This window comes from Choloepus didactylus, chromosome 23 (genome assembly GCF_015220235.1).
Source record: "Choloepus didactylus isolate mChoDid1 chromosome 23, mChoDid1.pri, whole genome shotgun sequence".
In the NCBI taxonomy this organism is placed as follows: domain Eukaryota; kingdom Metazoa; phylum Chordata; class Mammalia; order Pilosa; family Megalonychidae; genus Choloepus; species Choloepus didactylus.
Window position 1 is genome coordinate 28,435,367 of NC_051329.1, and position 14,734 is coordinate 28,450,100.

General features: G+C 45.0%; 1 protein-coding gene across 3 annotated transcripts in view; it reads left to right on the forward strand.

The window, feature by feature from the left end:
• The window catches only part of OSBP2 (oxysterol binding protein 2), a 217,920-nt gene that overhangs the window by 55,610 nt on the left and 147,576 nt on the right, over window positions 1-14,734 (forward strand). For 2 of the 3 annotated variants that reach the window (XM_037817126.1, XM_037817127.1), the window contains exon 2: window positions 13,653-13,861. The exons of the other annotated variant lie outside the window; for it this stretch is intronic. In XM_037817126.1, coding sequence (XP_037673054.1) covers window positions 13,653-13,861 — 209 coding nt within the window. The remainder of the gene's footprint in view (window positions 1-13,652; window positions 13,862-14,734) is intronic. 3 annotated transcript variants of the gene reach the window in all.

Here is a 14,734-nt window from a genome sequence, read left to right on the forward strand (position 1 = left end):
ACCCAGCTGATGTTGTCCAAGCGGGAGATGATGCCCAGTGCAGGGCGGGGCAGAGCAGCTGGAGGGAAGGGATGCATTTGTGAGAGACTGAAGAGGCGGGATTGAGAGGACTTGGAATTCTGCTCTGGCAAGTGAGACTTCAGCCCGACTAACCTTACAACTCAAAAATGTTGTAACATGGAAAGATTTTGCAGATTGTTGTTATTGTTGCATTGGCATAAAAAGTGGCATGTTCCTCCATTTTCTACTTGCCAAGACCTTTTAGTCTAAATCCAAGATCTAAAGCATTTGCCTGATATTCTTTGACAGGCTTTCTACCCAATAACCTTGGGAACCAACTTAGATGTCACTTGGTTTTGCAAGGTTTCTGACATTTTGGTGGATCCATGAAGAGGGTCTGATGGATTTTCAGTGAGTGATGCTTATGACAACCTCGAGTACGTGAGGTTTGACAGGTCCTTGGGTGGGACGTCAGGCTGAAGTTGCTGTGCTGTGGTGGTGGGCGGCATCATCCTGGGTTTGTTCTGCTGCTTGTGTAACACATATGCATTAATTCACTCAGTGCACGACTTGCTTATGCATTAATTCACTTGGTCAGCTCATCATCTTTGAGCTCTCGCCATGTATTTGCACATGGAAAAGACAGACAATGACCAACTAAACCAAAACACTATTTCTGGACAGAGAGCACAGTGTTCTTCTCCGTTCCGCTTCTGTCTTTATTGTTTACCAGTTCGGTGTACTTAGCCATGTGATTTACCTTTTCCTGGCCTCCTCCCTTTTCCAGGCTGTAAAATGGGGCTAATTCCCTCCATAGGTGCCTGCCATATATAAAATGCTTAGTATTTGCTACATGGATCTTTGTCTGCTTTGCCCATTTTATGGGCCCCCCATGAGGACCCAAAATGTCATTTTTGTGACATTGCCCCATAGAAAGTGAAGTACCACCTAAATGTAGGTTGTATTGATAAGAAAGATGTGCTTTATAAATTATTATCAGACATCCTCCCTTTGTGTAAAAATGAAATGTAGTGAAGTGAATTTCAGTAATGAGAATATGGCTTCTGAGTCGCTTTTTTCCTTCCTTTTTTTTTTTTGTAAGTTACATTGGAAATGTCCTTCCTATAGAATTGTAGCAGCTTTTATTTAGCATTTCTCATGGGAAACTTCAAATCACAAAGAACGAGGCCAGAGGCAAAATGAAACAGTGTCAGGTCTCAAAGTGACGACTTGTCTCTGAAAACGAACACTGCACAGGGATGCCTCTGTTTGACGGGCAGCAGTCTGACATTTGCAATGTTGAGTGTTTTCTAATTGGCGCCCTGTGACCAGCTTTGATGACTTTAGGGAGCATAAATAAAACATGGAAGGCAGGTCCATATGGCCTGGTGGGTAAGAGGCAGGGGCTGTGGGGTGGGCACCCCCCTGGGGACCTCCAGCAAGTTACCCCCATCTCCGAGCCTCAGCCTCTTGCATCAGGAATGTGGAGGTAAAATCTGTACCTCTCACTCACATCCTAAATGGCATCCATCAAGATTTTTTTTAAAAATTCAGTTTTATTGAGATATATTCACATATCATACAATCATCTGTGGTGTACAATGAACTGTTCACAGTACAATCATATAGTTGGCATTCATCACCCCAATCTATTTTTGGAACATTTTCCTTGTACCAGAAAATATAAAAATAAGAATGAAAAATAAAAGTAAAAAAGAACACCCAAATCATCCCCACCCTCCCTACCTTCCATTTAGTTTTTTTCCCCATTTTTCTACTCATCCATCCAGACACTGCATAAAAGGGAGTGCGATCCACAAGGCTTTCACAATCACACTGTCACCCCCTTGTAAGCTACATTGTTATACAATCGTCTTCAAGAGTCAAGGGTACTGGATTGCAGTTTGATAGTTCAGGTATTTACTTCTAGCTATTCCAATACATTAAAACCTAAAAAGGGATATCTATATAGTACGTAAGAGTGCCCACCAGAGTGACCTCTCAACTCCATTTGGAATCTCTCAGCCACTGAAACTTTATTTTGTTTCATTTTGCTTTCCCCTTTTGGTCAAGAAGATATTCTCAATCCCACAATGCCGGGTCCAGACTCACCACCAGGAGTCATATCCTGCATTGCCAGGGAGATTTACACCCCTGGGAGTCATGTCCCACGTAGTGGGGGGAGGGCAGTGAGTTCACCTGCAGAGTTGGCTTAGCTAGAGAAAGAGAGAGAGGGCCACATCTGAGCAACACAGAGGCACTCAGGGGGAGACTCTTAGGCACAATTATAAGCAGGTTTAGCCTCTCCTACATGCAAGATGCTTTTAAGGATCAGCTCGAAGGATGTGGCAGTTAGAACGAATAAGCTGAGCTTCGTTCCTTAGAGCTAGAAGGGCCCTAATGGAGTCCTCTTGGCCTAAGAGCTAGAAGAACGGAGACCTGTTCTTCCCCTGCCTCTCCCCTGTACAGCCTTCTTCACTGCCCTCCCACCTCTGGCATCTGGTCTGTGACCGATGCCCCAGTGAACAGCAGGTTCTTGGTTTGGAACAACAAAAAACCAGCCCTAAATATTTTAAGCAAAAATAAAAAAAAATAATAATATCTACTGGAAGGTTCTTGAGTCATTCACAGAAATCCCTGGGAAGGCAGGAGAACAGAGCTGCCAGCAAAGAGGGGTAGGGGGATCCAGGGAGGCTGGGCAGCCAGGATCATGGCCAGAGTCATGCCACAGAGTGCCCCCCCCCGAGGACACTGCCACCTGGGCACCACCACCTCTGCTGCCCCTGAGAACTGGCTGGTGCTGCTGCCACCTCTGCCCAGAAAGAATTCTCCCTGTCACTGCTTTTTTTTTTTTTTTAAATTCAGTTTTATTGAAATATATTCACATACTATGCAGTCATCCATGGTATACAATCAACTGTTCACAGTATGATCATATAGTTATGTGTTCATCACCACAATCTATTTCTGAACATTTTCCTTACATCAGAAAGAATCAAAATAAGAATAAAAAATAAAAGTGAAAAAAGAACACCCAAACCATCCCCCCCATCCCACCCTATTTGTCATTTAGTTTTTATCCCCATTTTTCTACTCATCCATCCATACACTAGATAAAGGAGGTGTGATCCACAAAGTTTTCACAATCACACTGTCACCCCTTGTAATCTACATTATTATATAATCATCTTCAGGAGTCCAGACTGCTGGGTTGGAGTTTGGTAGTTTCAGGTATTTACTTCTAGCTATTCCAATACATTAAAACCTAAGAGGTGTTGTCTATATAGTGCATAAGAATGTCCACCAGAGTGACCTCTCGACTCCATTTGAAATCTCTCAGCCACTGAAACTATTTCGTCTCATTTTGCATCCCCCTTTTGGTCAAGAAGATACTCTCAGTCCCACGATGCCGGGTCCAGATTCATCCCTGGGAGTCATATCCTGCATTGCCAGGGAGATTTACATCCCTGGGAGTTGGGTCCCATGTAGGGGGGAGGGCAGTGAGTTCATTTGTTGAGGTGGCTCAGTTAGAGAGAGAGAGGGCCACATCTGAGCAACAAAGAGGTACTCAGGGGGAGACTCTTAGGCACAATTATATGCAAGTTTAGCTTCTCCTTTGCAGTAACGAGCTTCATAAGGGCAAGTCCCATGATCGAGGGCTCAGCACATCAAACCACCAATCCCAATGTTTGTGACATCAACACCAGTCCAGGTGAGGAAGTCCAATACTTCTGCACCTTCCCCCAGCTCCTCGGGGCTGGGTGGGGAGGGAGGCTGTAAATATATTTTTTATTATCTGCCCAAATTACTTTGGGATGTGTCACTGCTTTTTAAAATACAAACTTAAATTTAAAATATTTTAATTATGGTAACATACACGTAACAATATTTCCCACTTGCAAGTGTACAGTTTTAACCACTTGCAAGTGTACAATTCAGTGGTATTGATTAATTCACAATATTGTGCCACCATCACCACCATCCATTACCAACAATTTTTCATCACACCGAAGAGAACCTCTGTACTAATTAAGCAATAATTCCTCCCACCCCACCCCCAAGCCCCTAGTAACCTGTACTCCACCTTCTGTCTCTATGAATTTGCTTATTCTACAGATTTCATATACGTGGGACCATACCATATTTGTCCTCTTGTGTCTGGCTTCTTTCACCCAACATAATGATTTCAAGAGTCATCCATATTATACTAACATGAATGAAGTATAATATGGCATAGAGAAAATTGTACAACTCAACATACAGCTCAGCGATCCTTCACAAAACGAACACACTGAATAACTACTACCCAGAAGAAGAAAGAAAACATGACAGCCCCCTAGGAGCCACCCTGTGCCTCCTTCCAGTCACTCACCCCAAGCTTGACCACTGTCTTGAATTCTCACCTCATAGGTTTGTTTTGCCTGCTGTTGTATTTTCTATAAATGGAACTACACAATGTGTTTTCTTTGTGTCTGGCTTCTTTTGGTCAATATTATATTTGTGAGATTCTTCCATGCTGTTATATATAGTTCTAACTCATTTATTGTCATTGCTATGTAATATCCCACCAACTTGGATAAACCACCAAATGAATAAACCACCATTTGTTTACACATTCTAGTGTTGATGGATGTGGGAGTATTTTCAGTTTTGGATTATTAGAAATAGTGCTGCTACAAATATTCTAGTACATGTCTTTTGATGGACCTCTGCCCTCATCTCTATTGGAAAATCTGTAGGAATGGAATTACGGGGTTATAGGACATATGCATTTTCCCAGATAGTTAATGAGGTTGAACACATGTGAAATAAACTTTCTCCTATGTTTGTTAGCCATTTGGATGTCCTCTTTTAAGAAGTGTCTGTTCAAGCCTTTTGCCCATTTTTAGATCGGGTTGTCTGCCTCTTTCTACTGATTTTCAGTTCTTTATATTTCCTTGATTAAAAATCCTTTGTTGGGTATGTTGGTTATGAATTTCTTCTCCCCTTTGATGACATATTTTCTGAACATTCTTTTTTGCACCTCAAGCTCCAGATGGAAAAATGTCTACAAATGTAAGCGATGGGCCTGTGCAGTCCCCGGCTGCTGGGATCTGGGCCAGCAAGCCCCGGGCCTTTGAAGCTTGTTTTGTGAGCTGGGCTTTGCCTCCTACCCTGGTCTATAATCTGGAATCTCCCGGTAGAGCTGGGCAGCCAACAAATGGCACATGTCCATGGCACCCAGGTTTCCATCTCAGCCCTCTGCTTCTCTCTCCTCCCTCACCTCCAGCTATACTTTTATGCATGGATCAGATGTTTATTGAGGGCCCATTCACCGATTTTGCTAGCTTCTGCCGCCACCTCAGTGAGATGCCGTCTCAGTGGCCCACATCTGCAGATGCCTCCATTCCTACAGAGCCTCTGCCTGCAGATCCTGTGTTTAGCTCTCAACTTTTCAGACTCAGATAACAGTGATCGAGCCTTGAGAAAGCGCATTTTCCTTGGAGGCTTAAAGAAAGGTATTTCTTCCAGTCCTTTGGAGGGGTTTTACCATGTCAGAAATTTCCAGCAGGATCCAATTGAACAAAAGCCAGATATACCCTCCAAGCTCCCAGCACACTCAATGCTGATTCTTCTCATTGGCCTCACTCTATGATCTCGAAGAGGTCACTGAGTTTCTCTGGGCTGGCCTTTCTCTATCTTTAACATTGGCTCAAATATTGAATTTGTATCTGTTTACTGTTATTAATACATGGTGGGCAGAAAGGGAAAAAGCAGTAATTTTTGATGATCAGCTGCAGCATTTGTTTTATTTGTTGACCAATGGGCATTTGGCAAGCTTTGTTTTTGTGGAATGTGTTCGTTTTGTTTTTGCAGGTATGGACTTAAGTCAGCTGATGAGCCCTAAATGCTCCTGTGCTTCAGATTTGACTCTCAAAATAAACTTTAGAGACGTTTAGCGAGTATGTGATAATAACTTTAACTCGAACAGAAATGGGATGTCATCAGAGCCATGAGGAAAACATTGTTTAAAGTTACAGGTGTCCACCTCAAGATGATGTAGCCTCTGGGAAGGTATCTCGGCTGGGACTTGGTGGCACATAGCAGAATCTATTCGAGCTAGTGTTAGCAGGAAGGAGGGCTGTATTGCTAGGGGTCAGGCAGTTTCCAGCATTCACTGGCAGGGCTGGAGGAGCAGGCTGGAGGCTGACTTCCGGGAACATCCCTGGTCCCCAGACTCACACTGTCTCGGCTGAGGGCGTGGAAACTGCTGGTGCCACTGCAGGAAGCTCTGCAATCTGGAAAGCTGGCGACTGCAAAAGCTCACTCACCCTAGCCAGTCCCTGCCACCACAATGGATACCTCTACCCCTGCCCTCTGCCCACTTCCTTTGGTTCCACAGTTAAGCCTTATGTGAGTGCATCTCGTTGGTAGAAGCTGAATTACACTTTTGGAACCTTCACTGCAGGTCTTTTTGGCCCTAGAGTTCCTGGGTTCCAGGAGGAGGTGGGCAGCTCTGAGCAGCAGGGCAGGTGGGTCCGTGGAGGGTGAAAGGGCTAGGCTGCATTAGAGGCTCCTGACTTCATACCTTCGCTCAGCCATTCACTATTACCGCCTGGGCCCACGGGGGCCTCTCCTGGGGCTGCTGGGGCTCTCATGCCTCTCCCGGCATCACAGCCCTTTACACTGCTCCTCTGGGTGAGCAGGCCTTAGTCCTGGCCTGGAGAAAGTCCCCTCATCTTTCAACACTCCTTTCCAGTGTAACTCCCAGTCCCTTCTGGACAGAAAGGTGGTCATCTGTCTCCTGAACTCCCACCACCTGCAGCTTCTTCCTCCATTTCAATTTTTTTTTAATCAACTTTTTAGTCAAAGAATAGCATGCATACAGAAAAGTAGGCAAAGTATAATTTTCATAAAGCGAACACCCCCTTATTTTGAATTTATTTCTTTCTGCTTATTAAATGGTGGCTTGCAATTTTACAAATCTGTTTCCTGCACAAGATGAAAGCTCTTTAAGGCCAGGAAATGTGTCTTATTTATCTGTATATCTATCTCCTCCCCAGTTTCTAGCACAGTTCCCCTACATAGTAGCCCACTGGCAATGATTGCTGAATGAGAATTTGGAAGGCTGCAGGGGGATTTACCAAACGAATCAAGGTCAGCTTGAGCTGACTTTGGCTGAAAGTCGCACACAAGGCCAAGTCCGTTGCTCCTGATTTGTAGCTTTGGCCTTTCTGTGCGTCTAGATCCAGATCTGCTGCTCCGTCAAATTTTTCCCTGCCCATGGACGTTTTGTGTGAAGGAAAACACAGCCCGAGACAAGGATGAAAGCACTGGCACTTTGTTGGGAAGTGAGGCCGAGGAAAGATGAAAGTGCATCACCTTGCAGGAGACAGACTCAGCTGCTTGCTCAGCAGGCACCTGTGTTGGGATCTCTCCAGAAGACAGTCAAGGAGACAGCACACCTCAGAGGGGGACGCGGAGGGAAGAATGGAGGGGGAATTTACCTGCCCGGCTCCCCTCGGTTCCCGGTGTCCTGCTGCAGCATTTCGGCATTTCCCGCAAGGCCGGACGTGGAGGGGGAGCGCCTGGAAGGGGCGCTGACCAGGAGAGAGAACGAAGGAGGTGGTCGAGGGACTCTGAGAAGGCGCACAAGGTTTGTGTCCAATACAGTCCACACCTTGCGCTACTCAGGTCCACTCGTGTCCTCCCATGGTACCAGCTCTCGTGCTCCACTGTGGGGCCCTCCATAAGGGACCGAAGACCCCCTTGCTCCTGCCCCGAGAGCAAGCTTCGTCTGCGTGGCCAGGTGGGGCCGACTGGAGGACTGAACCACTGCAGCAAGGAGGGTGCACCACAGGCTCGCCCGCTGCCGCTGTGGCTGGTCCCGAGCCCCTGCGATGGACGTGCTTCCTCTTCCTGGTCCACTTCCTGGTCTAGATCCTCTTTCCTCTCCACTAGCATTTTGGCTGATCTTAAAGTGTCTGCCCTGAGCCCACAAACAGCCCTTACCAGACATGGAAGTTTTAAGAGATACCCCAGCAAATCCCCTGGATTCTGTTCCAGACATTCTTCTCCTGTCCCCATAGTGTGTTACCATCCTGACTCCTCATGGCAATCAGGGGCAGTGGCCTCCATGGTATAGTCACTCCACCCTTTGGCACGAGGAGCCAGACGTGGCCAGGTGGGGGTCTCAGCTTCCAGTTCAGTGGAGGGCTTACTGTGTCTTGTGGCAGGACTGTCCCCTTCTCCCAAGAACTAGGACTGCCCACCCAGCTGAGTCCAAGCATGCGGGGATGGGAAGCACAAACCTGCAAGTGAGTTACTATGTGGGCCACTCCTGCTCCAATCCCTCGGCTCTCAGACCCATCTACTATAGCAGTAGGGGCACAGCACCATATAAAGGTTGTTGTTTAAGGCACATAATGCATCCTGGAAAGACAGTGCCTTGGGCCCGCAAGACATCTCCCAGTTGGCACCTTGACCAAGCTTTCAGAGGAGTCGGGCCACTGCTCCTCAGGGATGATGGGGTTCATGGTAAGACCAGCGAATCCTATCAGGAATCCTCCTTGCACTTCTTTAGCTGAAATGCGTCACTTGGTCCGAAGCTGTGTTGAAAGGAAACTAGATCAGCAAATGAGGCATTCAGCAAGCATTGGGTGGGGCTGCTGGAGGCACTCTGAAAAGAGGAGGCAGCCCCATTCCCAGAATACGTATCGATTCCATTAAGGACAAATGTTCCCCCACCACCACCAAGGTGGAAGGGGTCTGATATAATCTGTGGCTGGCTGGTTCTTCCCAAGGAATGGGGCCTTATCATGGAGGATTCAGCACTGGTTTCAACTGTTGACAGGTTGGTATTCAATGGGACAGCAAGATGAGCCTGATTGATGTGGGAGTAAAAAGGGAAAGGAAGGCAAGGGAAGGAGGCAAAGTGATGTGTGATGCTTGGGCAGGGCTGCCACCACTTTGCAGCAAACTGCAAACAGTGACAGAGGCCGCTCATGTTCTCTGGGCTCAGGGACTTCTCCAGAAGGCTTCCCAGGATAAACCATACCTTGGAGGGGTCCACAGAGGGGACAAGTGAGGGGGATCTACCTGCTGGTTCCTGTCCATCTGTCCTTTCCCATTGGTCATTGTTTAACCCATGAGGCACTAACCCTTCCACTCTATTGGTTTGAAAAATCCAGCCACTTAGGAAGCCAGATCCTGTACTCTGAGATGCATCACTTTTTCCAAGTTCCGAAATGGAGGGGCAACTCAGCCCAAATGAGGTGCTAAGAGAGGGAAGGAGGAAGCAATAAAAGGAATCTGAAATCATGCACAGGTTTGTGTCCAATAGAGATGGGTTCGTGTCTTCAGTTGGTCTCCGTGGCTTAGAAAGTGCTACATTAACTGTTATTCATGTCCAAGTTCTGATGGCTCATGTTATTGCTGGAAGCTAGATTGTGCTTAGCATTATTCTGTTGCAAGTTGGTGTGGCTCAGAGGGATGCTGGTTATGGTAACTCCTGTTGCTGTTAAATTATACTACAAGCATATTTGTTTCCTCTTTTTCTAAATATGTCAAATATCCACCAGATGTCCTAGCAATGACTCAAAACATCTCTTTTAAAAAAATGGTAGAATCGCACAACTATGCAAACTAGATTTGAGCTCTCATATAACTGAGAAGCCCCTAGGACACTTTTGCAGTAATGAGGCCACTGAAGCTGCCCAGATCTGGGTGAGAATAGATGGGTCTGGGTTGCTGCTCACCACAAAAGCCCTGGAAAGGGGAGAGGAGTTCCCACGTTTGGCACAGTGTGCTGTGAGTGGGGCTTTGACTTCTCCACCATCTGGGCTGTTGGGCAGCCTTGGAAGGTCGACCTTCACAGAGGGGATTACTTCAGCCTGAACTCACCATGGGAAGAACAAAACTTTTTATATACTATATGATCAAGTGCACCATTCCCAAACAGCAACCTGAATTTTAGGCCTGTTCAGGACTGAGTTTGAAACCACTGAAATTTTAAAACAGTGAATGAACAGGACAAAACAAAATCATTTTGACCACTGGTGAAGAATGGATTGAACATGAAATATTGAAATGAAAGAAAAAAGAGCAGAACTAAATTTCAAGACCAGCAAATGCATTGGATCTTGATAATTTTTAAGGGACCTTTAATCACACAAATTCACATAGACTGCTATATAATTTCTTCCAAATAATGCAGAAAAATAAAACTGAAAAGTTAAAGTAACCTTTTCAAGACCCTTAAGAAAAAGTAACCCTAAATTACAATGGCTATTGATTCAATTTAGATTTGGATGCTGGTTGACTAGTAAAGCTTATCTGCTATATCTTCATTTTATGAAATTTCTCGTTACTTTTTTCATGCTACCTGTTCTTGTTTCATTTTTACCTGCTTTTGTTTCTTAAAGTTTTGCTCCTTTTATGGATGTTATTCCTTAATCTTTGAGATTCCTAAACCTATTTGTATTAAAATTTTTTCATACTGTTATCGTAGACTCTTTTGTTGTTGTTGTTGTTGTGTGTGTGTGTGTGTGTGTGTGTGTGTGTGAAGTGCTTCTGATCATTGGCTTGGTTGGCTTCTTTATTAGCCTTAGTTTTCTTTACAGGTTCTGGATTTTGGTTTTCAGGTTCATCTCTCTCCCTCCTTTACCTTTCCCCCACCACTCTACTCTTCTCTGCCTAGTGATCTTTTGTTTTGTTTTGTTTTGTTTTTTATGGTAGTTTATTGAGATATATTCACACATCATAAAATCCATCCAAAGTGTACAATCAGTGGCTCTCAGTATAATCACAGAGTTGTTCATTCATCCCCACAATCAATTTTAGAGCATTTTCATTATTCCTGAAAGAAAAATCCTATACCCCATATATTCCCCTATTATTGATACTTAGTATTGGTATGGTACTTTTGTCACAATTGATGACAGATATTAAAATATTACTGTTAACTATAGTCCAGAGACTGCATTAGATATATTTTTCCTCATGTGCCACCCTATTATTAACACCTTGTAACAACGATGTACATTTGTTCTAGTACGTGAAAGAACATTCTTATATTTGTACTACTAACCACAGTCATCATCCACAATAGGGCACACTGTGTTATATAGTCTCATGTTTTATCCTCTAATTTTCCCTCTAGTGACATACATGACCTTCAGCTTCCTCTTTCCACTGCATTCATACTCATAATTCAGCACTGTTAATCACGCTCACAGTAATGTGCTACCATCACCTCTATCCATGTCCAAACATTTACAATCAACCTTATTAAAAATTCTGCACAAATTAAGCATTAGCTCCCTTCTCTACCCTCATTCTATCTCCTGTAACCTACATTCTAGATATTAACTCCATGAATTTGCTTATAATTAGTTCATATTAGTGAGATTGTATAATATTTGTCCTTCTGTGTCTGGCTTATTTCACCCAAGATAATGTCTTCAAAGTTCATCCATATTGTGGCATGCATCAGGACTTCATTACTTCTTACAGCTGAATATCTATCTAGTGACTTTATAAGAGCCTCCCCCTAAGCCCCTGGAGACTCCAGCCTAACCCAAACCCTATGATGGGCGTCTCCAATCCAGTTACTGATTCTGAGTGCAAGTGAGTTCAGGTTCTGGCTGCAAGAGTTCGTATCAGTTGTGCCCCTGGGCAGAAGGTGATAGCAAAGTTTTAAAACTTTTTTATTTTCAAATAACTTAGACTAGATATTTCAAATAACTTAGAAAAGTTGCAAAAATAGTTGGAGAGTGCTCATATAACCTTCACTAGCTTCCCCTAATGTTGCCATCTACAGTGATCAAAAACAAGAGATTAACACTGTGACAATATTATTAACTAAACTCCATACTTCATTCCAATTTCACCAGTTTTCCCACTAAAGTCCTTTTTCCTATTGTAGGATCCAGCCCAGAATCCCACAATGCATTTAATGATTTTCTATTTCCATCATTCCATCTACATTTATTAGGGCAGATGTGTCCCTTCTCCCCAATTATTGATTTATATCAGTATGGGTTGCAATACAATATGATAACAGGTGGATAATTTCCAGCACAGCCCTGATTTCAAGCAGAGGCCTGGCTCCATTCTCCCACCTTGCACAAGGCACTTTTATTCCCCATTTTTTCCAACAGGAACAGAATTCTCAGCCACCTTTGCTTCTTTCCTGACATTAAGACCAGGAAGCCCACAGCTTATAGTTTTAGGATAAAAATATATATCCTTAGTGTGTCTTGCAAGGTATTATATTTGGCTCCTGCTTAATTTTTCTAGCTTCATTTTTCTCTTATCTACTCTCTTGTCAATACTCTAGCCACACAGGACCCTTTTCTATTCTTTGCAGTTGCTGCTCCTTCTGCCTAGAACACTCTCCATCCCTCCCCTTCTTTTTGTGCTAATCCATAGTGTCATTTTCAGTTAGTCATTATCACCATTTAACACCTGAAATACATCAGGCCCAAAATGCCTTTAAATCTAAAACATCAAGCTTCCAGCAGGGCATGCCCAGCATTGCCAGTTTTGTAAAATTAGAATGAGTGGAAGATGACAACACCTAAGAACAGGGTCTTTCTTCAGGTATAAGCAACACCATCTTCCATAAGGAAAGGGACCAGAGCAGAGTGGAATTCAGAAAAGGCAGCAGCTATTCAGATGAAAGATTATTGCCTTGTTGAGTTTCAAGCCATTTGCCTTTAGAACTGGTAGGAGATTCAAGAAGCTGACAAATGATGAACAGCCGGGGAAAATAAATGAGCATCAAAGGGCAGCAGAAAATTGTCAAATGAGCTCCTGCCACTGGCAATGTTGAATGCTGACTAGTTGCACTTCCTCTTCAAACATTCTCTGGGGAAAGAGAATGTCACAGGGGTTCTGAAGTTCTTTCAAGTGTCTAAAGGAGTGAGTTAAGTAGATCCAGTCGTGATAGTTGCATCTCCATTTTCAGAAACTGGTCCTAGTTAGAATTGGCACACGCTTTGGTTGCCTCTGCTTCCCCTTACTTTGGTACCATTGGCTACCTAATCTTTTACCTAGCAAAGGAGTTGGTCCCTTGTCAGGAGGTACTGCTCTGAGCTCAGCAAGTGCCTTTATCTCATTCATTACAGGGCTGGGGGGAAATGGTGGCATCCTTACTTTGCAGATCTTGTGCTTAGGGTCCATGTGGCAAAAGAGCAGCATTAGGGGATGACACTGTTCCAGTTCACTCCTGGTGGGGGGGCCTGGTGAGGGGGGGTGATTCCAAGTCCTCCCTTTTGGACTCAGAGCCCCTAACCTTGGTTTTGTGGCAGGATCCCACTGTGCTCCAACTCGATGGTTTCCTGAGTCCTAGTGGGGAGAACCTGGGCGTGTAATTAGCCTGCTCTGCCTCATGTGACCCTGGGGAGTCACTCCTCTTCTCCCTTCCTGGTGTCTGACAGCTCAGACCACGTGGCATCAATGCCCTCTTCCTTCTCCCACTCCCACGGAGGGTCTTCCCCTCAGCCAACCACCGCCAGTCAGTCTGAATAGGCATCAATTCCCTCACTCCAGCTCCAGGGCCTCCCCCAGCTCTAAGGTTCTGATATTCTGAGGATTTGCCTTGTGGGTTCTTCAGTCTGGAGCTGTTGAGTCCCAGAGCCTTACACCATCCCTTCTCTTACATCCTGCAGAAATCAGGGGGAGATGGCCCACACCTGCCGTGGAACCATCAACCTGTCCACAGCGCACATTGAGGCGGAGGACTCTTGCAGTATTGTGCTGTCCTGTGGGGCAAGGACCTACCACCTCAAGGCCAGCTCGGAGGTGGAGCGGCAGCAGTGGATCACCACCCTGGAGCTGGCCAAGGCCAAGGCTGTCCGCATGATGAACAGCCACTCAGGTAGTGAGGGCTTGGTGCAGCAGGCCCTGCGTGGGCCGTGGCACGGGTTTGAAGGGAGTGGGAATCAAAAGCATTTGTGGGGTAGTGGTGGGCAGGAGACCCTGGATAGTCCGGAACAACCCGGAAGGTTGAGGTATGTGTATTTGCCCTTACCACCCAGCTCTGTGCATCCCCAGCCGCTCTCTTCCTAGGCGAAGGCACTCAGGGGAGGCTGCCACTTCTGCAGGTGGAGATGTTTGGGGAGGGCCAGGGCTGTGTGTGCCTTGTGTGGCCAAGCCCAGTGGCCCGGGATCCCACAGACCTTCAGCTGCTGCTGTGAGTCAGGCCCTGGAGAAGCAGTCGGGAGTGGGACCCCCGATCGAACACCTGTGCCTGGGGCCACTCTCACTATGGAGATTGAAAACCATTTAGCCAGGGCTGAATGGCAACAGCCTTTGCCAAAGTGTGGGGCAATCTCAGAAGTCCTGGGCAAGACTTTTTAGTTTTTACTTTGATACACTTATTCTTAATGCACAATGTTTTTATATGATTCTTAAACCAAAAGATTCAAAAGAAACCTGCCTTTGACTCCTGTCCCCAGCCACCCAATTCTCCCACTCAGAGGCAAGCAGTGTCTTGTATCTTTATAGATACATATTTTCAAATATGTACTTATTTAAAAATAAATATGGTTTTCCACCTTGGTTTTTTTTTTTCCATTTAGCATTCTATCTTGGAAAATTTTCCGTCAGTACATAAAAAGCTTCCTCACTGTTTTCACAACCGTACTGTATTTCAATGTATGGATGTACCATAGTTTATTTAACTATATTTTGTCATTGGGCATGTAGGTTGTTTCCTTCTTTCTTCTGATACATTGTGCTGCAGTTAATA